This window comes from Dromaius novaehollandiae, chromosome W (assembly GCF_036370855.1).
Source record: "Dromaius novaehollandiae isolate bDroNov1 chromosome W, bDroNov1.hap1, whole genome shotgun sequence".
NCBI classification, from domain to species: Eukaryota; Metazoa; Chordata; class Aves; order Casuariiformes; family Dromaiidae; genus Dromaius; species Dromaius novaehollandiae.
In genome coordinates, this window is record NC_088130.1 from 56,441,084 (window position 1) to 56,467,946 (window position 26,863).

General features: G+C 37.9%; 1 protein-coding gene across 2 annotated transcripts in view; it reads right to left on the reverse strand.

The window, feature by feature from the left end:
• Nucleotides 1-397: 397 nt before the first annotated feature.
• LOC135323421 (WD repeat-containing protein 70-like) overlaps nt 398-26,863 on the reverse strand; it is a 146,521-nt gene continuing 120,055 nt past the window's right edge. For both annotated transcript variants that reach the window (XM_064500367.1, XM_064500368.1), the window contains exons 14-18: nt 16,251-16,351; nt 13,917-13,996; nt 10,902-11,018; nt 10,369-10,531; nt 398-889 (exon numbers count right to left, since the gene is read on the reverse strand). In XM_064500367.1, the coding sequence (XP_064356437.1) occupies nt 805-889; nt 10,369-10,531; nt 10,902-11,018; nt 13,917-13,996; nt 16,251-16,351 (546 nt within the window). In that variant the 3' untranslated portion in view covers nt 398-804. The remainder of the gene's footprint in view (nt 890-10,368; nt 10,532-10,901; nt 11,019-13,916; nt 13,997-16,250; nt 16,352-26,863) is intronic.

The following is a 26,863-nucleotide window of genomic DNA, read 5'->3' on the forward strand; positions in this document are numbered from 1 at the left end:
AAAGTCAATATATACAAAGACTTGCTATAAATATACAATTCTGCTCTGTGTTAACACTAATCAGTACAAACTAATAGTGTTAGGAGGCCTGAATAAAATTCTTTATCAACTAGGAAATAAACATATGTTGGTTTTATTAAAACAAAATATATAATTGTCTGTTCCCATTTCACATGGCTGAAAAATAAAATTTGTATAAAATATTACTGTGAGATACTACGCACATTAACAAACATCATCATTCACATAAGGATGCACACTAGAAAATATGTTTTCTAAAATTCACATGAAAACTAACTGAACTGGATTATTCCATATTAATAAATCTGAATAAAAGTGTAAACCTTATTTATTTGGGGGTAACTTGTTATATGGTATAAGAAAAAATGAGAAGAAGTTTGAGAATCTGTATTATTTTATTCTGATACTTAAAATCCTTTAACATTGTCATGACACAGCATTGGTAAAGTTGGCAGTAATAAAAAAAGAACATTCAGCAATATCTTGAATTCACCAGAATTCTGTTAAAAATTATAAGCACAAATATTTTTCATTTAAATCACGAAGTTAAGTAACTGACACAGGGAGGAGTTTTCCTTTGCACAATAGAATTCATTCCTTATTACAAAATTCAGATGTAGAATTACAGTCCACTGTAATACAACAATCCTTTTCCAACTGTAGGAAGGTTTATGCATCAAAATAATTTATGCTTTCAAAGACTTTGATCTGTTACCCAAAATAAAGAAATACATGCTGCACTTTGTTTCAAATGCTCTTAAATTGTTCTTTAAACCAAATTCTTCAAATTTTACGTTTTTTCCACTCTGGCTTGTCTGTTTCATCATCTTCTTGTTCCACTTCTGCAAAAACTGTTTTTGGCTGTGTTCTAGAAAATATTAAAAAGATTACAATAATGGTCAGATTATAGTTCTTCATCAGAAAATATGTAAGACACACAGTAGACACAAATGACATCCTTTCTGTACTTAAGAACAGAGAAGAGTATTTTATACTTGACTCTTTCATTTTCAACAAAAAACTATCAGGTAACAGTCTAAAAATTCAAGAAACTTGCAGTGCTCAAGCAAAGAACAAAAGTAGGAAGAGAAGCATAGCAAATAAACACGCATCTCTTACAAGTATTGTTTCCTCATCAGCTTGCAACCCTTACATGTGTATTCCATGAATAAAATTAAGATAGAAGAATGGAACAAATGGATTTTAATATAATGTTAGAAAAACGGGGCTACAGGTCTTCTCATTTCATGACCAAAAAAAGCTTCCATTTTGATATGTTCTAGTAAGACAGCAGCCAGTAAATGAAAACAGAACAGCATGGTTTCTGGCTTAGCCTATGCATGAAAAAAACAGCTTCTCCTCCAGAGGCTTCATCCAGCACTACTGTAACATAATAAAACTAATGATCTTCATATGAGAACAGAGTGTATCCCACAGTCAAGCTTGATAGTATCTATTCCTCCACTGTTTACTTGTATTTTAAATAACACTTAAACTTTATAAAAATAATTATTGATTACTTTCTAAACGAACACGGTATCAAGTAGCATTTCAACAAACTGTTTAGACATTCAGTTCTCCTGTTTTACACTTTAATCACTGCCTGGTCCTTTTTTTTCCAATCTAATTCTTAGCATAATCATTGCAGAGCTGAAACTACTAGATTTCTGAAGTTGGCTCTACTAGACTCCTCATTACAACAAAGGCACATCCAAGTATAAAAAGCAGCCAAGACAGTCGTCGTCTCATTAGGGTATTAACTAATGTTTTTACAGCCGTCAGAGGATGTGAAGCGCTAACTATTATTGTAACAACTGTTATTTGGCAGACTCTAAAAAATACATAAACCTTAACAAAATTGTGTCTGCCTTACTTAACACAGTAGGCATAATTCAATGTTGCCACTGACTTCAAAGAATAGTAGAGAGCCCTCAGTCACTAAAGTCAAAGAGCAGGATTCTCCAGTTGTAAAATATGTGGCACAAAACAGATTTTAAGTCACCGAAAGTAGTCAAAGACAACTTCCCTTGTATAGAGGATCTTTCCATTGGCCTGCCTTCTCCTTCCTCCTCCAAGTTTGCCTTGGAGGTGAGGAGTACACCAAGATGTTCCACAGATGGTCAGAAAGGAGCTCCTGCTGTGGGACTCTATTGGCACACGGTCCCCAAACCTCAAGTGCAGGATCTAGGCTGTGTGTCTCATTACAACTAAGCAGACTGTGGACATAGCTGGGGACCTAAGCTATTGGAAGTTAGATAAGTCACTGCATGGAAAGCAGAATTAAGAGTAAAAAAATTAACATTCTCCAAATTAAAGAAAAAAATCATCTGAAGATAGCTACATAAACTCTACTTATCCAGTCACTGAAGGAAGATAAAAATAATCAGTATTTGAGCCAACACAGCCACTAGGGATGAAGGCTCTATTGGCTGAAATACTGAATTTTGTTGGCTGCTGAAGAAGTGGAATGTATGGAATCTTCTCTCCTTTCAAAACCTGTTGATGGAAGTTTATGTAGTTTTAACAGTCAACCTTCATTGTATCACGACACATACAAAAAAGTTATCTAAATGCCATGTGGGATCACACCAGGTCAGTACTGAGATGTCTGTTAGTATAGCACAACTGACAGAGTGTAAACCTATCATTTCTGACCAAAAAACCAGCAAGTGTCATAATTTTACTCAGAAACTTCCATCCAGAAAGAATGACTTTATTTCTGATACAAGTAATGGAACATGAATATTTTCCAGAATAGGAGTGGCACAGCAATATATGAAAAGTTATAGACTTCAGCTAATATAAGTAAGTTATTCAGAGTTCAGTAAAGTGAAAAAAAAATAAAAAGAGAGAGACTGTAGCATAATCTAGCAGTAACCAGCTCAAGAGGAAGTATATAGAGGAAATCGAGCCTGCTTGCTATCTCCTTTTTTAAAATCAGCGTGAAATGGTTATGGCCTCAGCTCAGCTGAAATATAAACTGTTCCACCTCCACAAGATATATAGCGGTAATCAGAACATCTACGGTTATTCATATGTCTGACCATTTTAAAGACAAACACAGAAATCACTATTTTCATTACAGTATTTTCAGTAGTGATCATTTAATTTAAATAAAAATTGTTCTGCTTAGTAACTGCAATAGAGATTGCTAGTGCAGTAGGAGTCCTCTGTATGATTAATATTTATAGAAAAATTATCAAAACAGGTTTACTACTTCAAAATATTTTCATTTCCGAGGGCTAAACACGATACATGGAGGCTGTGTTCTTTTTTCTATCAAGTCTCTCATGTATTTTATTAATCCTTGACTTCAGGAGAGTTGATTTCAGCTTGTTAGGGATCTGCTTGGCAGGACCAATGGGAGTCTGCCATGCACAGCGTAGGGGGTCAGAAGAGCTCGTTGATCTTCAAGGACAACCTTCTCAAAACACATTCCATCTGATGTGCAGAAGGTCAAGCAAGCATGGCAGAAGGCCAGCATAGATGAACAGACAACTCTTGACTAAGAGCAAACCCCAAGCTCCAAAACCCAAAAAGTACGCAGAAGTGCAGACAGGCTACTCAAGAGGAATAGAGGCACTGCCTGAACATGTGGGAATGGAGACAGGAAAGCCAAAGCTCAGCTGGAATTGAAACTAGAAAAGGATGCAAGCGGTATCACTAAAGCTGTCTACAACTACACTGACAACAAAAGAAATGCCAAGGAAAATGTGTTCAGTGGGGCAGGGAACCTATCAAAACAGGATATGGAAAAGGCCAAGGTACTCAGTGCTGTTCTTTGGCTCAGTTTTCACTGAGAAGGTCTGTCCTCAGGCCTTGCAGTAGAGTCTGTGGCAGGGAATGGAGCATTACCAAAAGTAGAGGTAGATGAAGCACACAGGGAGCACATAGCCAGTTGGACATATACAGATCCATGGAATCAGATGGGATACATCTAAAGGTACTGAGGCAGCTGGCCAATGTCATTTCAAGGGCAGCCTATCGTCTTTGAGAGGTCACAGTGATCCAGTCTTGTTGACTGGAAAAGGCAAACATCATACTCAGCTTCAGGAACGGCAAGAGGAGGGAAACTACAGGACGGTCATCATAACCTCGGTCCCTGGAACAAATCATGGAAGCCATTTCCTGGCACATTAAGGACAAGAAGGTGATTGGGAACAGCCAGCAAGGATTTAGTAGGGGTGTATTGTGCCTGACCAGCCTGATTGCTTTGTGTGGTGAAATCCCCCTCTTTACAGCACTTGTGAGATATCATCTGGAGTACTATGGCCACCTCTGAGCTTTCCAGTACAAGAAAGGCATTGGCATACTGGAGCAAGTCCAGAGAAGAGCTGTCAGCTGGTTAGAGGACAGTGAAGAGCTGCCATCGAGATGGTTAGGGGGCTGGAGAACATGATGTATGGGGAGAGGCTGAGAGAACTGGGTTTCTTCACCTTGAGAAGGCTGAAGAGGGATCTACAACTACCTAATGAGACACACAAAAGATGGAGCCAGACTCTTCTCGGAGGTGCACAGCTATAAGACAAGTGACAACAGACACAATTTGGAAGATGGGAAGCTCCAGTTAGGTAACATAAGGAAATTTTTTCTTTACTGAGAGGATAGTCAAACACTGCAACAGGTTGTCCAGAGAGCTTGTGGAATCTCCATTTTTGGGGATATTCAAACTTGACTGCACAAGTCCCTGAACAACCTGACCTAATTGGACCTAAGTAACTTAATCTGACTGGACCAGCCTTGAACAGGAGGTTGGACTGGAAGACCTCCGGAGGTCCCCTCCCACCCAGATTATTCTATGATTCTGTAATTTCGAATGATTGTTTGCTGAAACCAGTATCTCATACACTGAAAAATACATTCCTATTGTACTTACAATAAAAGGCTGTAAATTAAAAAAAAAAGTGAAAATTTTTTTGTTCTTACTAGATTTGTTTGTATGCTTTTCTGCAAGCTTCTCTTTAGTTCAGTGGTTTTCAAACTATTCAGATATGCAGACTCTTAAAAAATTTGCAGTGGCCAGGCAGACTGCTCTAGAGCCAACTTAATCCTTCTAATTCTGGCTTGTTTTTCTTAGTTACCTTTCATGGATCTAGTAAAAGTATCCCATTGACATCCGAGATTCATAGACTAGCAGTTAAGAAAAATACTGCTATAACTAAACCAGCTGGAGAGGGCAATTCTGTATCACAGCATGTGACTCATGTCACAGTAACTTCTGAAATTTATGTTTATTTTGCACAAACAAAGAAAAAAGAACACTTTCAAGAATGCTTAGAAACCAGAATAGTGTCAAAAAGGCTACTCCCAGATTGAAAACTTCAGATTTTAAGCATCAGGTCCCCTTCTATTCATTAGTGTATCAACCAGCCTGTCTCTTTTCTGAATCTCAGAGACGTTCCTCTCAAAATTAACAGCTTTCCAAAAAAGATTAAGCTTAAATATATCAGCATGTGTCAACAAAATCAGTTATAAAACATTCTGCTCAGGCCTGCTTCTTAAATTAAAGGTACTTGAGCCACATATAAGTAACGCTTCACACATGAGTACTGCTACTAAGAAAAAGAGGAGTGAACACACAGTGCAGCTACAGGTTGTTGCTTCAAGTCACTTTCTTTCGCCAGTAACAGTGACGACAAAGATGGCAAAACAGGGGCACTGTCAATGAAATGGAAGATATGTTCAAAGACCCCTGGTCTATCCCGATGAGGAGGGAAATTTCACCCTCACCTTCCTTACAGCACAGGCCAGAGCTACATCTGGGCGTGATTAGGCCCTCAGCTTCAACGCTTAGTAATTCCTGCTGATCCTTCAGAGGGACATCTGAAGTCATTATAGTATCTCTGTACAGCTGTGTTAAAACAAACAGCTCACAAAGAATGTAATTTTCAAACATTTACAACTGATGCCTCAAGTTCCTTTCCTGTAGTTCTTTACTTGAAATCTTCAATCTGTCCTTCCTTTCCTTTCACTCCACTGGAACTACTTTTGCCAAGGTCTCTAACAAGCTTTTTCCTGAAAAATCTCAAGGTCTTTTCTTTATGTTCATCCATTATAACTTCTCTGCTGCACTGATCACTGCTTTTTGGAGACTTCATTCACATTGGGCTTCTGCGATATGTCATCTCCAGCTTCAGCATGTATTTCTTATCATTCCTCAGTATCCTTTTCAGCAGCATCTGTTTTTTCACTCATCCTTTTGCCACTTACATACTTTCCCCTCCTTTTCTGGCTCAAATTATAGGAGAAACAGAAAGGTCATGCTAATGATAACAAGCTTGAAAAAAATTTCAAGTGATAAATAATGGAAATGACCATTTGGCTTCCAGAATAAATTAGGCACCTTTAAATCCAACAAAAAGGAAATATTTTTATGTACAACCTATAAACTAACAGTACTAGTCATGCCACAGGTACTTATAAGAATTACAAAACAAGAAAATACAATTATAAAAGCATGAAATCAGTTACCTGATTTAGAACAAAATACCTGTGGCTTTTTCCTGCTCCTAAGCTTGTGGAGAGTTAGGAAGAGGGTTTTTTGGAAGAAATATTTTTGCATTATTATCTCTTGTAAACACCTTAGTCTGAAAACTCTGATCTTGCTCACTCCTGTATGCAGGATAACAGTTTTACAACTGCTTACTACAGTTTTGCATTGATTTCTGCGTTAAAAAAAAAAAAAAAAAAAAAAGCGCGAAACTCTGTACTAAGTCTTGTTCCTAACGCTTATTCTTAAATATGGCTTTTTAAAGAGCAAAGCAGCATTCCAAGAAATGGTTTTGAAATTCCCTTAGTTGTAAAAAGTTTATACTATTCTGGCATAACAATCACCACAACAAAAAAATCATTTAAAATCTTTTAACCTGACAGTTGTGTTTCTTCTTTCACTCCAGCAAAAGAGTATGCAGAGTTTTCTTGTTAATATGACCATCTCACTTCCTAAAAATATGACCATCTATTACATTTCCAATTTTATTTAATCTTTTTGACAGAAACTAAGTACAACAAACTGTAGATTTTATCATGGCATACTTCATAAGATGCTTCAAATCTACAGAAAAGGAAACATAGAGAATTTAAAATATTTTTTCTCAAACTGCTGTATTTAAGCAGCTGCAGAAAATAGCCTTTCTCCTCTTCAACTATTTTTAGTCAGAGATTTTTACATTAAAAGTAACTAATTAACATTTTTCCAATCCTTTCAGAAACAATCTTACTGTTCTAAGAATTGTAAAATGCCAAAACGATCAGTCTACATAGTCTTTTGTAAGGATTTCCCTCAGACTATAGGACAAGGAGGTTAAAGTACATTCATTTTCTTTTACTGCTTTAGACAAAAATATCAGCCCAGATGTTTTCACTGAAGTTTGTAGGTCAAATTCTTTTACATGATTATTACTCATATGATAGGATTCATTCACAAAAGAATAAAATTGGCTTCAGGCAAATGGTATGACTGAGGGAAAATCAGTATTACTTGTGACTATGTATGTGAGGGTAAACCAGAAATTATTTGGCCCTGGATCACTGTTCATTATAAAGTTCAAGGTGCAATGTCTATGACAGGCATAACTTGATAATCTGACATACCTGTTAACTCAATCGTTATGAAAAAAATTTAGTATCTATAATGTTTTTCCTTTGGTTAACATGCATTTTCTTAGGGAGGAAAATGGAAAATTATAAAAGAATAACCATCCATTAGACAACACACACACACAGAAAAAGTCTTGTCAAACAAGAGGATATATCAAGTGGATACTTTTATACCATATGTAAATAAAAAGTTACCATGCAGGAAATGTGGAAGAACTGATAACAGAAAAATAAAAAAAGTAGTAAAAATAAACACTGTTTAATAAAAGGAAACATACTGGTTGTATGTTTTCTAGGTTTCAAGACAGTATATAATTTTAAAGAATTCTAAATGTATTTAGAATATAACCTTTCCTAAATCTGTAGTGTATTTTATGCTATAACTAAAAGGACATGATTTCCCTAGGTTTGTATACTGTTCAGTATTTTGAACTCCTGATTTCAACAGGGCCACGGGGGACACTACTACAATATGATAACATGTGATAATTTAGATCAATTACTTGTACTTTGCCTATTTTACTGAGCACGTATTTGGAAGAATGTCTGTAAGATGCTGTATATATAAGGTAAACGTATATGCCCAGCAAAGTTAGATATCAGATATATAATTATTACCGCTTTCTATACTATATATGTGTGCAGACAAGCAGCTAATGAGGCCTGAGCAGCTATGGACCTGCCTTTGGTCCATGCCTGTTAATGCAGACCTCCATTTCTGAAAATCAAGGACATAACACAATTATAAAGAAAGTTTCTACATTTCAGTGTTAGCTTGAATGAACTATAATAATAAAAAACCTTTAAGATGCTTTTTGCATAGGGCACTTCTTAAAGTCAAGTTTCTAAAGCAAGGATAACAGCAGTTTCACTGGCACAAAATTTATCAACTGACAAAGCTGTCAAGGCAGCGTGCTGCTGGCTGCACTCCAACTCCCCCACATACATAGCACCGTCTGGTGTGTAAGCTAATAGCAGTCTGGACTTGCACCCTCCCCACTTCTCAGCCAGCTCTCTTCTTTCCCTGCAGCTACATCTTTTAACAAGAAACCGTAATGAGATCTACCCACCTGACACAGTAAGCCTTCTGTAATACAGCTATGTTTTAAAACTTTCATGTCTATTACATTGCAGGTGTCAGGGATGAAACCTAATATACAATCAATGAAGTTGTTGAGCCAAAAATATACCAAAGTATCTATCTGATGGAATGTGTGATCATATTTACTTCTGAGAATGGAGAGTTGTACATTTTAAATAAACCCGTTTAAATAAGAACAGGTACATGCACATTCATGTGTAGCAAACACGAACTCCCTAAATAATTAAAAATCTGTATTTAGCATCTTCATTATAGCAATTATTACAAGAGCATGCTTTTAAATATTTCTACTTCTGACTCGGTAACAAGGGTGACATTGTACGATGCATTCATTTGATGTACTTTACAACAATGCCATACTTATTAATTACCCAATCGAAGCCAGGCTGGGTCACTAATGCTCTCAGCTTGCCTGAGAACAGCTATTCTGTGATCTTCGTGAAGATGTGGGCCAAGTCAAAAAACAAGTGGCACCAACTAGAAACAACCATGATTATTAACATATTTTCAGTTTCTGGAAAGTGGTGATTTTTTTTTCACAACAGAAATAAAAACTACTAGAGAAAGTATAGTCTAGGAGATACAGCACTGGGCTGCAAGTAAGAAACACAGCCTCTTACTAGCTCTGCCTGTTCTGTGAAGGCCATTTCACGTCTTCACAACCTTTACCTTACACATTTTGAAACCACCAGTTATACCGAATAGGTTATTTTCTGTAACAAAAACATGAATAACAATAATAAAATGGAAAAAGTTTAGTAATTTTTAAAGCAGTAGTGTGAATGTTTCTGTTCATTACTATGAAATGCATTCATTTAGTATTTAGTATGTATTTTAGTACTATTGTGAATTTATTTATTTAATGATTTGAATCTTACTTAAAGGTATTAAAGAAGAATATTCCAGTTTTCATACACAGAGGTAACACACACACACACACACACACACAGAGATACCACACTTACACATACAATTTAAACTGAGTAAGTTACCATCTGTGGGATTACCATGATTCCACTAGCATAAATTTGAGATGGCTGTTTAAGTTATGTAACAACAGTTGATTATATATTTGATTATATATTTATTTACATTGAAGTTTTGGTAGAAGTTTATCAGTGCTATTTTTAGTATTCGTGTACCTGTAAGACCAATTTAAGAAGGTACTTCGGTGCTGAGGTATGAAAAAATTCAAATAAAAGCTTTAGTATTTCAAGAAATCATCTAAAATATGCTGTCAGAATACCAAGTAAGTATTTTGCAGGTTTCACCTCAGAATCAGTCAGAACTAGAGGGTGCATCTAACACCGGCCAAACTTGCGACCCCAGTCTGCCAATGGGACAGCATCTTAATAGGTATGTTACAATTTCAAAGACTGGTTTGGGGAAGACTAATAAATTTAGAAAGCTTTAAAAGAATTTTCTAGCACTGACAGATATATTTTTAAAATGGAAATGTCAAATTTTAACAGTTTAATCTACTGGAAGCTCAATCTTCATATGAGAGCATGACATATTCTTGGTTTGCATATTCATAGCAACAATCCAGAAAAGGCAAAGAATACTGTTAAAAATGTGTCTTCCGTTTTTAACAAACACCCACTGGCCTCCAAAAATATTGCTTGTATTTTTAATTGTTTTCTTACTTAGCATATGCTGGAGCAACCCAGTATGGATTCTCCTCCGCTTCCTTTGCGTGACGTAAAATAGCCTCTCGAGGGTTGCTATCATCTGTCTTATCCAGTGCAATGTTCTTGACTATGTACGACGACAAGGTCCCTCCATGAGTTCCAACACGGCCACCACGGCCTGCAGCAAAAAACGAAATGAGTATTTTAGAGAAATTTAACAAATAAACAGAGAAGCAAAATGTTGTGTTATGTCTGTAACCTTGATCTAAGGAAGCTATATAATGTTACAGAAAAAGCCTAATTCAGAGCTGCATTCACACAAGTGTTTTACTGATTAAGTAACTAGAAGTGAGTCATTGCAATTATTAATTTATTTTTGGCAACCACCGCAATCAAAGACCAATGTCTTACAGTGCTGGGCACTGCTCACACAGAGTCCCCACCCAAAAATGTTCAAACGCAAATCCAAACAAGCATGGAACCCGAGCATGATGGTCCCTTTGGTATATGACAGTCAGGCAGACAGGCAATGATTGTGCCTAGATTACCTGGTCCTGCTACTGGAGGTTCAGGTTTGTGAGATTTCAGGGGATCCAGTCTATCCTTTTCTAGCTGTTTCCTGGTGCTTCGCTGTCGTGGTTCACGGAACATTGGAAGCGCATGGGCTGAAGAGAAAAGTCACAGTTTAGAGAAAAAAGTGTTAGAAATTCCATTAACTTTTTTAAAGTTTTAATTCCAAGGGCTAAGACTGCAATTGGTCCATGCAATAGGAAAGGTGGCAGAAACAGCCTCCAATTCTTCTGTATCTAAGCAGTGGTATATTTTAGAGGGTTTCTTCCTGCTAAATTTTTAAAAGATAAAAGCAGCCAGATTTCTACTGTTCCTTTAGGCAGCAGTCTTTCAACTGTAACACTGTTTGGATAGTTTACTTGTATTTAACTTATTCCTCTCATTCGGTTCTTAGCATTACCACTGTGACAACTGGTTGCTCTTTTCCAAACTTTCCATCTTTCTACAGTTTTCTATTACTCTGTTCTAACAGTGTGACAAAACTCTAGATGCAGTCTTGGATCTGAGACAGAGAGAGGATAAATCTCCCTCTATGATCCAAGACATGATGTTTCTTCATATAAGGTCATAATCACATTTTTTTAAATTATGAGATTAATTGAGGTTGGTTAAAGCTGTAACTGAGACAGAATTTGTCTAAATTATCAGGATTTAACACTCTTGTTTCCTCATAAAACTACTACAGTATCTTCAATCACAGCAATTTATCTGTGTATTGTTTCAACACACACCCGCCCAGAGATGCTTTTGTCAGCCGCACAGAAGCACCATGTTCAGGGACATAGTTTTCTCAGGGTGAGGTTTAGCCCTCACACCCATGTGTGCTGATTGCTGCTGTTTCTCCAAATGTGGAAAACTCTGGGGGCAGGGGAGACACCCAAAATACAAAACCCGCAAAGCACCATAATCTCAAGTGTAGGGGCACCAGCTCCTTACTGAATAAAAAAGGATGGGATATCTAGGGATCTACTGGCTTAATTTTCCAGGTTATTTCTGGAAGCCTACTAAATTTATTAGACTAAGCGAAGTCATAGCCACGTGACATAGAAGTAGATCTTTGGGAATAAACGTTTAAATTTTATTTTTACAGATTTCATGAAGCATGAAATGCCTAGGACAATTTGCTGGCAAGCACTAAGCTTGATTGGTTTGCATAGAGCATCTGAGGTGACTTCTGCACAGATCCAAGCTTTTGCCATATGTGGAGTCAAGGTTGTCCAAGAGAAACCCAAGCTGAGTATTCCTGTGTTTTAAAAGTAACACCTAATCCCTCAAGTGACTTTCCTGCATTTTAAGCAGCTACTATAGGCAATTCTGAGTGTAGACTAAAAAAGTAAAAAAAGCAAAAAAAAAAAAAAAAAAAAAAAAAAAAAGTAGTACAAAAAAGTCCAGAAAAAGTCAACGAAAAAAAAAATGTTGGTTCACTTGGGAAAGGACTTCTGAGATCTTCAGTTCTGTCCAGTTCTATCTGTAAGCTTAAAAGGAAGAAATGCAACCTCTGAAAAGTTTCCAAAATATGCAAACTGAAAAAATCGTAAAGCAAATCCTTACAACTACTTCACTACCAGCTCTCAAATGTTTTTACTGCATTACTTTATATGGAAGTACCCTTATTTAGTTTCAAAATGATGTACAAAGAATAATTAAACGGCTAAAACTCAATGACAAAGTTCCAAAGCTTTGCAAAAATTGCACCTAAATAAATCTAAATTTGCGTACCTTTGAATGGCATTTATAAATGCCATTGGATACACTTGGATACACAAGTTCCATTGGATTTTAAGCGGAAAGTTTTTCAAAAATCACAAAAACTCTTTACAGTGTAAACATTAACAACGGCACACACAAAGTATTTAGATAATAGGCTGTGTGATGATATAGTCAGGGCTGTAGTAAGGATGGGGTGAGAAGGGCACCCAGACAAGATAAATATTCCTGATCTTTGCCAGCTGCTACTTTACCCGCTGCTACCCAGGAATGGGAACTGCACATCTGCAGCAGCAGGGTGAGTAGGAGACAGCTGCGGCTGGAAAGTACCCAAAAGGCGTCCCCAGAACCAAAGTGCCTTGATATGGGCCTGGTTACTAACACTGGCCAGGCTTTCTCATTCTAAACCTTCTTTTTGTTTATTATGCTGCCAAACAATTTGTATGTTCAATAAAAATGAAATGTTATTTCTAAGAATGAGATTACTGGAAAACAGGGCTGGATCCAACACTGTGGAACCAGGAGGAAAGGAAGAAAAGAAACAAGACAGCACAACCCTGTGATTGCTGTCAGTTCACATGAGGTAGCACTACATAGGGCAGGGCTAATTGGGAGGGCTGGATCTCAGCTGAGCCCATCATCCTCGTTACATCTGCCCTTAGGAAAAGCCAACATTTTACAGTAACAATAATAACAATTTCTTATGTATCAGCAAGTCTTAATAGTAACATGAGCTTTTATACAAGAACAATCCTGATGTTGGAGAGATATTTTAACTATTTAAAAACTCATGTATCTCCGGGCAAGTTCTAAATTTTGAAAAATCACTTGGAATTTGTTCAAGACCTATTCTTCATGTCTTTGATTTTGCCACTCATACTATTAATGCTCCCAAGTGACAAAAAGCTTCCTAGACCCATCTAGGTGAGAATTTGGGAGGGAAGCTATCCTGGGCTTTTTTGCTTTATCTAGCTTTTTTTTTTTTAACCCCCCTTCTTCAACAAAATACATTGAAAGGACATCCCAACTGAATACAAACAGCTGTCCTTTCAGGCTTCTACTGCATGAAACTTGCACTAGAATCTAGGAAACAACCATGATTAACAACTTTACAGGACATACTGAATAAAATCATATGAAGCACTAACATCTCATAGCAATGCTCAATACTTCATGAATGATTGTAACTTTTAGAGGGGAGAATATAAAACTAAATGTTCTGCAAAGGATATAAAACCTGAGAAAGAGCTAAGGATGTTCTTTAAAGATATGTTTGAGTTCCTTACGTGTTATAATGTAATCTTGCGTAAGAGTCTCTGCTTGTCTCTCTTTTCGTTTTGTTTTGACCACACACAATTTTGCCCCCCTAGGAGGAAGCATACAGCAGTTTAGTTGGTCTTTTTATAGCAGAAATAGAAACCATTTTTTATTCAAGACAAATATTCTCAACTAAGCTATATAGCACATTAAACATTCATGAATGTGTGTATCTTTGCATGTCCACGCACATGTGAAGGAAGATAAAAAGATTAGGATATCTGTTATACTGCAGCTTTTTATGACTTGTGGAAATAAGGTTGGAAGTTTCATTTCACATTTCGTTTGTCCACAGTATGTCTAGCACGCGCACAGAAAATGCACCTCTCCAAATGGGGGCAATGATTTGCTTCTACCTCTCCTACTCAGCAGCAAGGGTGGTAGTTACCTAATCAGAAGTGTCTGTAACACAGCATTGGGGAAGCTTGCATAAGCCCAGTTGGCACTAAGACTGATTTAAACAGGTGGTATTACTCCTCCTTATGATAAGCACCAGGAAACAATCCAGGTACCAAACCAAGCTAGGGCTCCATGATCTGTGTTAGAGACTCGGGGCTGCACTCACTTTGCACTCACACATCTGCTTGATACTTAACCACACTATGACAGCTCTGCACTGTTAGCATCTTTTGAGTATGGAAGGAAGATTTTACCTTTACAGAGTGTCTACTCTACGCACTGACAATAAAAACAAACAGTAGTTTATCTCTGGAGAGGGGTCCAAGCAATGATGACTGGCTGCTCTCTTGGTCTCCAAACTGACAAACTAAAGTTATTTCTGACTATTTTATGAACCAGAGTTTATCCACATATTCAAGTGTCCAGGTCACAGTAGGCATCCAGAAACTGTGACTTGTAACACAGTATGTTTTCGGATGCCAGTGAAACAAAGACAAGGGGGCTATAAGGAGAGAACATCTTATTCATGCAACTCAATATATCAAATATGTTTCCCCCTCTGCTGAAAGAAGCATGCCCCAGGTCTCCAGCTAATCCATAGGGTAAAAGGAAGTCAGCTGCAGAAGAAATACTTATAGACTAAGTTAAGTCTTTCCATCCTAGGCTGCAGGTTAAGTCTTTCCATCCTAGGCTGCAGGTTAAGTCTTTCCATCCTAGGCTGCAGGTTAAGTCTTTCCATCCTAGGCTGCAGGTTAAGTCTTTCCATCCTAGGCTGCAGGTTAAGTCTTTCCATCCTAGGCTGCAGGTTAAGTCTTTCCATCCTAGGCTGCAGGTTAAGTCTTTCCATCCTAGGCTGCAGGTTAAGTCTTTCCATCCTAGGCTGCAGGTTAAGTCTTTCCATCCTAGGCTGCAGGTTAAGTCTTTCCATCCTAGGCTGCAGGTTAAGTCTTTCCATCCTAGGCTGCAGGTTAAGTCTTTCCATCCTAGGCTGCAGGTTAAGTCTTTCCATCCTAGGCTGCAGGTTAAGTCTTTCCATCCTAGGCTGCAGGTTAAGTCTTTCCATCCTAGGCTGCAGGTTAAGTCTTTCCATCCTAGGCTGCAGGTTAAGTCTTTCCATCCTAGGCTGCAGGTTAAGTCTTTCCATCCTAGGCTGCAGGTTAAGTCTTTCCATCCTAGGCTGCAGGTTAAGTCTTTCCATCCTAGGCTGCAGGTTAAGTCTTTCCATCCTAGGCTGCAGGTTAAGTCTTTCCATCCTAGGCTGCAGGTTAAGTCTTTCCATCCTAGGCTGCAGGTTAAGTCTTTCCATCCTAGGCTAACAGTTGCCTCCCGATGGACGAACACCTTTCCATTAGATGTGCAGGCAAAAGCACAGGTGACATGGCGGGGAGGGAGGGTAGAGAACCAGGCGGAAAGATGGGAGTGTGCTTTCTTGTATTGCCCCCTCTCAAATTTGGCCCTCAAGCACAACTTCACAGTCACTGAAGTTTAAGCTAATGTTTCTAAACAAAATTTTTTACTTCAGAAAAAAAAAAAGAGATGCCAGATCAAAAATATGACTACATTAAATAAATATACTTCAAAAACACCATCTCATGCAGTCCTTCAGAGGCTGGTTATTCTTACTGCTGAAGGGCTGGTTATTCTTACTGCAGCTTTTGTACAATTCAATAATGAAAGCATGTGCAAATGTCAGCATACAGCACCATGAAAAGCTCAGAGGAAAATGCACTGCTTTTCAAAAACCTTTTTTTTTTTTAAAATTTTTTACAGTAATTAAATAGGCAAAACTCTGCAAAACAATCAATCCTAAACCATTTTTTCCCATCTCTTACAATCAGAAAATCACAGAATTAGCCTAAGGTTGAGGAAAAATAATGTTCTTAATAATTAACCACTAAAATTACCTCTGGCTTTTGACAGGATCATAGTACACTTTTGCCAATCCATTTGCTGTGCCAACCATGATCTGATTCAGCTTGGGATGCCAAAGGCAACGCACAACACTCTGCAACAAAGAAAATATTGATAGTTGGTCATTCATCTAGATCTTAGAATTAATATTCATTATTATTCATTAATATTCATATTGTCAAATAACGGCTCAAAGTCACACTGTACAAGGAACAAGCTTGAACACGTGGATGAATATGTGAACACATGAATGAATAAAAGTTCCTCTCCTAAGCAGGAAACAATCTAGAAGGAGTGACAACATATGGACATAGGCAGATAAGGAAGTAAAAATGGGTGGCAGCATGATAACCATAGATCTCCGCAGGCTAACTATTCCAGGATCTTCATGGGTATGATGCAAATAGAAAGTTGAAAGCAGATTCAAAAGAGAACGATGAGGTGCTTCAGATTTAGTAACATGGACCTTCATGACTTTTGCATTTTCCTTTTTAAACTCTTAATTATTCCACCCTGTTCCTTACTTTAACTATTTTTCCCTTCCTCTTAGACTAAAACTTTCACACAGAGCTGACCTTTCACTCACTGACTGCAGAAATGAAGAGTAGCTGATCTTCACTCTTGGTTCTTTCTTCCCTAGAATGCCCTGAAGAACTTGGTATTTGAAGGCAATGTCTCACAGCTCTGTCACCCTTCTGGTCAGCACAGAAACCAATTTTCAGACATTAAGAGCATTGTTCTGTTATACCCATAGCATGGTCTTCTGCATGACTGATGGCTGTACTCAATCTGAATCACCAGACCAAAACAGAAACTCTGTAAGACTATCAAGGCATCTGACTCAAGAGAGCCAAAGGAGTGCGCATAATTTGCCATGCAGGACAAAACATCTTACTATGAAAAACATTTCTGCATCTGACTAACAGGAAAAAAACCCTGCTCTTGAGAGGTAGTAACTTTTTAAAGGGATACTCTCCAAGAGTGAAGACTGAGGTCTTGACAGTGTTTGTGTTAACTTTGTAATAAATGTACCCAAAGATAGCAGGATGTATCTTCATCCTATTATTTCACTGAATAATGTTCAATCATTTTTCCATCCTTTTTTCCCCAAGCTTACCACTTCTCCTTTCTCAAAAAACAGGTATAGATGCCTCTCAAAGTGAATTAATAATTCAATATACAACCACTTTCATCTATCAAGAAACAATCCATACATTTTGTTACATAATACATCACATAATAGTCACAAAATGGGAACCACTAATGTCTCAACAAGGGAAAAATTCAACTAAGTTAGAATATAATTCGGAGTGCAAGTGAAATATAGCCCTATAACTTGGGAGATGAGAACCATGTGATTTAGAAGTGAATGGTTCTTTATCAACTCTGTTGACTGCTGAATCGCTTTCCCCGTTTCATTTTTCTCTCTCTCTCTGGTTTGGTCTATATCCCGTTTTTTTCAATGTTACGAGGCATACAGAATTAAAACTATGATTCTGAAACCCATTCAGCCATTGTGAATTAGACATTCATTTGTCGGCAAGATAAACATCTCAGAGAAAAGTTATTGTTCATCTGCTTGGTGTTCTTGCGAAAAAAATAAAAAAAATTGAGAGATGAGCTTACAAGAATCAGCTGATCACTCTTTACAAGCTATATCCATAAAGCATCATGCCCACTACATACATATGCATCCAACAGCATGCTACTCACAGGTACAAATAAACATGATTTATTTATTTTGAGACAACTAAAGTACTATGATCTTTTTAGAGATAAATAGGAAGTACAAAATAAAGTTCTTGTAATTCATTATCTCCATAATCCCTGCTACATGTTACCAAAATAATCAATACAGGGTTATTAATAAGTTGTTTGGTTTAAATAAAGATTCCTACATACTGTTATGTAATCCTATTACTCAGATGCTACGGTAATTCTAGAACCCACAAAGCTAGTAACAAATATTGAAGGTCAAAGGTGGGTGGCCTTTTCTTTTATTAATATTTATTGCATGTGTTTAGCCAGCCTTTTTAAACTTCGTAGTTAATGTGGTTCTCCACTTTCTACTGTCAAGTAAATGTATTTTATAGCATGGTACTGGATACCAGCCAACAAAAACAAAGCCTGAGACAGTGTGGCTCAGCGCTGATGGGGATTGCTAAGTTTCTAACTTGTCAAACATGCACAGCACACTTAAAACCACCATGGCACGTGCTCCAGAGGAGGCAGAAGAAACTGCCATAAAATGCAGCACTATAAATCTTCTGACACTGTAAAATGTCTCCAGAACATAACTTGTTAAAAACTAAACAAATACAAGGTCTGAACATGCAAGTAATTAATTTTATTAAGCCACTAGCATATGAACCTACTTTATAAGAAATAATAAAAACTAGTAAGGTGGATTTTCAGATTGTTTTAGAATTGGACAATACCTTAAAAAAGAGAAAAATATTGAAATCCTGAAGTAAATCCTAAAAGTCCTTCTCAGTCAGATAATCCCAAAGTAGTAAACATTTTAAACAACTATACAGCAGAGGGATCAGTGGAGACTAGGTCTTAACACTGGAAGGAGGCAGCGGACGAGGGATCTTTATCATGCAAAAATAGTTAATTCCTAAACACAGCAGCCTTGCGCCAATAACTCTAACTTTCCTACTGTTTACACTTCAAATAAATCAGGTAGATATCTTCACCATCAGAAATGCAAAACAACGAAACTCTGGTCACAGAATGTCCTGCCCCCCAGCTCTCCAGGGGAATAGAGTGCTCCTGGCAGGAGAAGTGTTTCCCCAGCCTGACCTACCCATGCACATAGATAGACACCTACCTACTGATACAAGATTTTACAGAATCATAGAAGGGCTGAGGTTGGAGGGCACCTCTGGAGATACCTAGTCCAACTCCCTGCTGAAAGCAGGGTCAACTACCTGTAACTACTGAGGTTGCCCAGGAGATTGTCCAGTCTGGTTTAGACTACTCGCCTCCAAGGAAGGCAATTCCAGAACCTCTCTGGGCAACCTGTTGCAATGTCTGACCATCCTCACTGTAAAAAAAGTTTCTTCTTATGTTTAAATAGAACTTCCTGTGTTTCACTTTGTGCCTATTGCCTCTTGTCCTGTCACTGAGCACCACTGAGAAGAGTCTGGCTCTGTCTTCTTTACTTCTTCCCATCGGATATTTATAAACATTGATAAGATCCTCCTGGAGCTTTCTCTTTTCCAGGCTAAACAGCCCCAATGCTCTCAGCCTCTCCTCGTATGTCAAATGCTCCAGTCCCTTAATCGTCTTAGTGGCCCTTTGCTGGACTCGCTCCAGTACGTCCATGCCTCTCGTGTACCGAGAAGCCCAGAACTGGACCTAGCACTCCTGAGTAGAAGGCAGTAACCACCTCCCTCGACCTGCCGGCAATGCTCTTTTGTCTGATACAAACACCTCTGGCTGCTGCTTTCTGTTTCTCTCAGATGGAAACCGGATTTGCCTTGAATCCTGATTCCAAAATACACAATGATTTTTTTAATAACTATTTTCATTTTAAGATGGGGTCTTGCAGTGGAACCCAGAATGAACCAGATGGTACTTAAGTTTTAACTGCCCCCTGTGACAAGAGTTCAGGCTGGAAGTAATAACCACAGGAACTAAAAGCAAACTACAATCTCTCACTGCACTTAACAAGGTGATTTCATGCTTTATCAGAGAAGTAAAACAGGAGAAAGGAATTAGCTTGACAGTGCTTTATGGAAACTTAGCACAAAGGACTGGATTAACCATTAGTACTGGCTGTATGGAAATTCAGTGGATGCTAGCTTCAAGGCTCAGAAAATATGAACACTAGAGCAATAATGAAAAACTTCAATTAACTAATTTTAGATTCAAACATTCAACATAGAAAGACTTAAACAGTTTCTCATAACAATTAAAGCTGAAACAAAGACAAAGTGAGGTAGATTCTGAAATCCATAAAATTTCAGGTCCTCTCTCAGCTTTGCAAAGGAAAATAATGTATTATAATAAATAAGAATGATAACATGCAGAATGTATCATCATGCAAACATCTTCAAAACCTTAAAAAAAAGATTCTAATAATGGCTCAATGTATGGGACAGCACATCTTCAGAACACGAAGTTCTGGAAGACTGTCATAAAAATAATTTCATCTTGGCCAGAAGAGATTATTTTGCCCAGCTTTGTGACAGTAAGATTAACCTATCTTAAAATAACAGTACTTATAAAAACAGCACTTACAAAGGACAATTACTAGTAATGTTTTAAAAGCTGTTTGGTACTTTTGTTCTTATTTTGTATTACTTAATGTCATTAATTTCTTCAAATGCAGTCAAGCTGAAAAGACTTTGCTAGGGTCTATTGCATACACAAATGCAATAGATGGTATTGGGAAATACTGGGAAAAGATTGGGAAAATATTTTTGTGAAGTTAGGCAGGAAGAATGTTAAAAATGCTAACAAAAAGAGAAACAGTCCAAGTTCACCTTCTTTAGTGTCACTACAAAGGAACTTAGGAAAAATTCATTGCATGTCATTCACAGCAGGCCTTTGTCAAGATTTTCAGATAATAGATTATTCTTGGAATACTGACTTAGAGTGAAATAAAACAACAACAAAATTACACACTTTTAAAGACATCTTTGCTGTAATCTGGATGAAAATGTTTATCTTCCTAAACAAACACCTAATAAAATACAAACAGATTACCGATTGTTCCTGAAACTAGCTATATCTTTTTCTAAAGTAGCTACACCATTATTTTAAACAGAAAAAATGGGTTACCAGACAAACATACACCTTCTCCTTTGTTTTTAAATGAAGCACTGTAGTCACTTCAGACTCCTGAATCTTTTAAAATAAACTCCAGTTTTACAAAATTTTATCTGCAATACCTTAGAAAAACTTAAAAGTATGTCGTAAACTTCAACCAGAAAGCTCACAAACACATAGAAAGATGATAGGCGATTACATCTTTTCTCTCTGAGGTGCACTTCTACCTGCATTTCTTCAGTTCTGAGATACGCGCAGTCCCTGTTCATGTGCAATTCTGGGATGCTTCTTAAATAGCCCTCTGCATCACATAAGCTGAGCTGTTGGTGCAGGTAAGCAGCAAACTACACCAAGTAATTTTTTCCTGTTAATTTTTTTTCTACCAAAGTTAATTCTCTTATTTAGCTCGCTAGACCGCCACTCAATAATGGCTGTGCTCCAACAGCATTGAACAGCAGTGCTTCTGAATGTGAAACTGAAGCCTGAATCAGACTTCTCTGCAACACAGAATGGAACATTTATTCTGCTCTAGAAATATACTCTTGCGTTTAATAGGCAAAGTGAAGAACAACTGAAATAGATTTCTCTGCAAGCAAAAGCTAATTACCTCAACTGAAACTGTCCAGAACACTTGGGCTAACACCCCTAGAGAAGAAAACAATGCAGAGAGGGCATTTTACAAGGTTAGCAAGAAAAGATTAAAATGATTTGTTGGATAGAAATGGAAAATTTACCCCTAAGATGAAACCACAAAACTGGTAAGGTTGTAAAACTACAAATTCTGATGTCAAGCACTGCAAGAATTCTACTGGATCTTTGGTTACAAAGACTGCAGCAGTGTAGGCAAAATTCAGCTTTCTGGCCCATGCTTCAGCTTAAAATTCAGGACATGAAGAGCAGTTTTAGAGGGGTCAGTGCAGGTTTGGGGGGAAGAAGGCTACAAAAGGTTAAGAAACTTCCCTCAACAAGAGGGATGAGGAAGTGTCAGATGGGGAAGAGGGACTGGCAGGGGTCTGTGGGTGTTGCAAGAAGCTTCCCAGGGGATGCCAGTAGGGTCTCTCTCTCTTCTGCACCAGCCTGCTCCCCTTGCAGACTGTCCACCTCCTACTCTGCTCTCTTCTGGCACTGCAGATCTCCCCACACCTGTCACAGTACCCTATCCCCTGCTGCCTCCTCTGCTGGGCAGTTCCCTTCCATGCTCAGAAACAACATCCATCCTCTAACCTCGGCTGCTGGAAGAGACTGAGGTCTGCTCCTTACCAAGGGAGTGAAGAGGCTCCCCTAGAGGTCAGGGCTTTCTGCTCTTGGAGCCACTCAAAGCAGCAGCGGAGGCACTTGGGGCAGACAACCCTTCTGTCCTCCTGGCAAACCTCTGACTGTGGGGTGCAGCAAACAGCTGGCGGCACTAAGTGCTCACCCTACAGGAAAAAGATTCACTGCGGGGGTCTATCAGCGCAGAACGGCAAGGCTTCCTGTGATGGCAAAGCCAAAGTTAACAGCTCACTCCCTCTTCTCCCCTTCTGCACAGTCCAGTCCCAACCAGGCAAGGAACCTGTCTGAGTGGGGGCAGCTGATTCAGCGTGCCGAACCAGTAGAAAAAGTTTGTTTCATTTTGTTCCGTTTCTTAACTTTCTGAGGCAGCTTTTTGGTGGCAGCTTTTCACTGTGGGATAGCAAAAGTCAGAGACAGAGATATACAAGCCAACAAGGGAGAACATAGAGGCAAAGGAGGGGACGAGGACTCCACGTTCAGTGACTGCAAGCTGCAACATTGGCTCGGCTGTTTTAGGAAATCTCCCCCTAAAAATTTCAATAGTAACTGATGCAGCTTTAGAGAGAATTAGCCATTTTTAAAGGCTCAAAGACTAGTAGAAACTATACACGGTTACAAGCATATAAAGCAACATTTCTTGTATCTTGTATACAAAGCAATATTGCAGTACATGATACACAAAAAGTAACCAAAATATTCATAGTTTTAAAGTTATGATTCAATCTATAGATTCCTAACACTTTTTAAAAAAGGTATTAGTTCATTACAAGACTCTTGCAATATCTTCTACTTCCCTGAAGTATTATTCATCTCTACCCTCTCTCACTCTGTTCTGCCAGAGAGCTAGGGAAAAAATAAGGTTTCCCTCCATTGCTCTCTTCTGTTATTCCTATTATTAACATTTTATCTGTCTGTAAGCTGAAGTATTCATTTCTTATTTTTTGCATTTCAGTTGAAAGCTTGACCAGGATCCAACAGAATGTAACTTCTTTTAGATGTATACAAACATCCAAGAAAACAATTAATCTTTTGTTACTAGCAAAATGTTATTATACACACATGCATACATGATGGGGGGTACGCACATGCTAATCTAATGCAATATGGAGATCATCATTTGTTGCAAGACTGGCATGATACCAAGTTTCTCCATTTTCTGAGAAATTCCAAGGACTGATATTTTTAGCATAAAGAGGAATCACCATACATTTCTGCAGTGCTTAGCTCAGTGGGGCTAACAGTCTTTCCTTGCTACTGTAAAACAAAAAGCAAATTAGATGGGGGTCATATTTTACAATTATGCTTTACTTTCTTTTCCCTCCTTCAGGAGGTCTTACTCCTTCTCAACTTAATCAGGCACTGTTTTCTTTGGAATCAACCTCTTCTCCCCAAAGACAGCTAAGTTTTAAGGTTAAATCCCATACATTTGTCTTTGAAAATGAACACTTCATATGAAGTGTGTTTTCTGATAATACATGATAACGTATGAGCTTTTCAAAGTTCACAAGTAAAGCTTCCCTTGCCATATACGACAGAGGAAGAAAAACATGCTTCCACTTGAGTCATGTGCTGTTGGAATAAACCTTTTCAATTTTTATTTCTCTTCGGGTACAGCCTCTCATTCTTCACAGATAGACTCTCATCCTTCTTATACAGTTCCTCCAGAATTTCAGAACTGATTATTCAGACTGCAGCTATCAGACTTTTAGGCTGAGAAGTTCACGAAATTCATGACTGCCTGCATGGCTACTCGCTATGCCCTGAAAGAAAGCTGTTTATTTAAAAGAATGTACAAACAAAACGCGTACATGGGGAATATTCACACCTACGGAAAACTACTGTCAGAGCACGGAAATCTCTACTGAAGGATGACAACAAATAGATTATTTTTGTACCATCTCCTGTGGCAAGTGTGCAGCCAACATCCCACCTGTAAACTGGAAAGAACAAAAGTGATTTCCCTGGAAGTTATTTGCCATATGATGATAATTTACCACTAGAAAAAATACTGCTAATTAAAAATTAATACTGAAAATGGAAAAGGAACACACAAATCCTAGACTTTCACACATATCCACCTGTTGAAGCAAAACTGTACAATTTTTGATGTTTCCTTGACGTGATGTTTCCACTGATTAAAAAAAAAAAAGTTTGTTCATATTTAGATAGCGTTCTGTAGTCTTAAGGTGAAGTTGCTGATGTTTGGACAGTTACGTTGGGATCTCAGGTGTAAGTGAGAAAGCTTACGCTTGACTCTCTCTCAGCTAGCACAGTCCTTTTATTGAGAGGGCATGCTTTTCTGCTGTGCTACTGTAAATTGCATAGTTATAAATCAATAGAAATGAGTACAAAAGAAACCGATTGTCTCCTACTTTGCTATTGGCAAGGTCAGAGCAAGACAGATGAAATGTTCCAATGCTTTAGCACAAGAGAATCAGTACCAATGGAGGGACGTGAAGATCTTAGGTGGGATTTACCTCACCAAACCTAAGATGTCTACACCTCTAATCTTTAGAAGTTGACTCTTTAAATGTCTAAAACCACTCACCTCCCTTTATAATCAATGCAGAGAAATAAGCATTTTTACAGTGGTCTTCATCTAACCTAGTTTAGATATCTATTTTAGGATGAGATAAATCAGAGTCTGGATGTGTTTATTTCTCTCTGATGATTAGAAAGGGAGCCTAGGGTGACTGAATCGGTTGTAGACATCTATATTTGGTCAGGTGAATCCCTATAGCCTACAATGGCCAAAATAACTATAGAAGAAAAGCAGAAAACTAAATGGAGCAACACGAGGAGGATCTGTGTTACAGCATGTTGTGCTACTTTTATAAAACTCTCCAGTTCCTCAGGGAAAAGGATTCTGGAGGCCAAATTAAATACTCCTAGTGCAGAAAGAATACATCACATACAAATTCCTAAAATCATCCAACAAATCTTTAGAATCTTAGTTTTGAAAGATCAGGTGTAGCTCTGAAGGTACCGAAAAACTGAAATAGAAACAAAAACAAAGCCTTATGCTCTCCCTCACTTCTTCCCCCTTTTCTGTCCTATGAAAACATAATTCAGCTTCAGAGTCTGTTCTGAATCTATACAATAAAAAAGTCACAGGAAGAGCTGCTGATCTAAGAAAATATTTTCAGTTAGGAAAAGAAAAACTTAAACAAACTCTCTCTCTTTCCTAAGTGGCAGCTTTGCTTCAGTGACCATGACGGTATGTGATGGGCTCTGTTTGAACAGCGTGGTTCTGATTTGCTGCACTTGGCTGCCCAGATAAGCGGCATGTCAGCAGGGAAGATACTCAACGTGTGAAAGGACGTGCTGACGGCGGTCATGGACTCTCTAAGTACAGGTCACTACAGCGGTGCCCAAATGGGGCTTTTCTGACTGAACTGAGTATTTGTCTGTACTGTAATTTTCATAAGTTCTGACACTGATGAAAGAATCCCAGTCTGTCAAAATCAGTGTAAGTATATGCGCAACTAGTTTACTTAGCACATCCATTCTGTCTCTGCTCCTATAATGAATTACATATTCATGGCAAGGAACTGTTTATGCAGTGCATTATCTTTGAAACATGTACAAGTTTAAAACATAATTAATTCCTACTGCTTAGGAAGCTTTACTGGCTTATTAGTATTTTTTATGAAACAATAATTCCTTTCAAATTAACATTACCAGATAGCTTATAGCTGTATTAAACTATCTTTATATTTTAAAAGGGGTAAGCAATTTCAAGCCTGTGCTGGAGTGAAGGATCAAATCTCAGGTGTGCCTTCCAGCCTAGTCTTCTGTAGTTCTGGAACTTGCACAATGAAAGTCTCGCTGACTTTAGTAATAGGTCTTCCCAGAAATGAAGGGAGACATACAAAGTTATTTCAGGAAAACCATACTTCTTTCACAAGATTTCTATGTCCTTAAAAAAAAAAAAAACATTAAAATGTCTGGACACTAACAGCTGAAGCCAGTTTCTCACTACCCCAAAATCCTTCAACAGTTGTTTCCCATCCCATGGATTTGGGCTACTTGTCATTTTTAAACAACCTCTACAATTAGGAAAGGTAATACAGCAGCAGCTTTCAAACTTCTCCATTTTATAATGAAGGTATGATCCATTTAGAAACTTTCAATATGTATACATGTATAGAGACTGCTGTATAAAGCATACAAATCTAGTTATCCTTCACAGACATGTTGAAGTAGCCCACAAATTTCACAGACAAAGGTTGAAAACTTCTCTGCTAGTGCTTATGAAATGCATCCCAGTAAGAATGCATATCACTACTTGTTAAAAAAAGAGAGGGAAAATGTCTCAGAATATACTAAAATCTCATCATGCTGGGCTGCAGGAAAGGCCTGCAAGCATTCTAACCTAAAGGCAGCAGAGCGATTCCTGCCTGTCTTCAGGATCTGAAAGCTTCAAAAGGAAACAGCATTATTTCCTCCCTCTCATGGCCTCATATTCAACAAAGGTCAAAAATAGGTCTAAGAGAGTTTTAAACAAATAGTTCAGTGCACTTGTCCCCAAGTGTACAAGGACACACTTACTCTG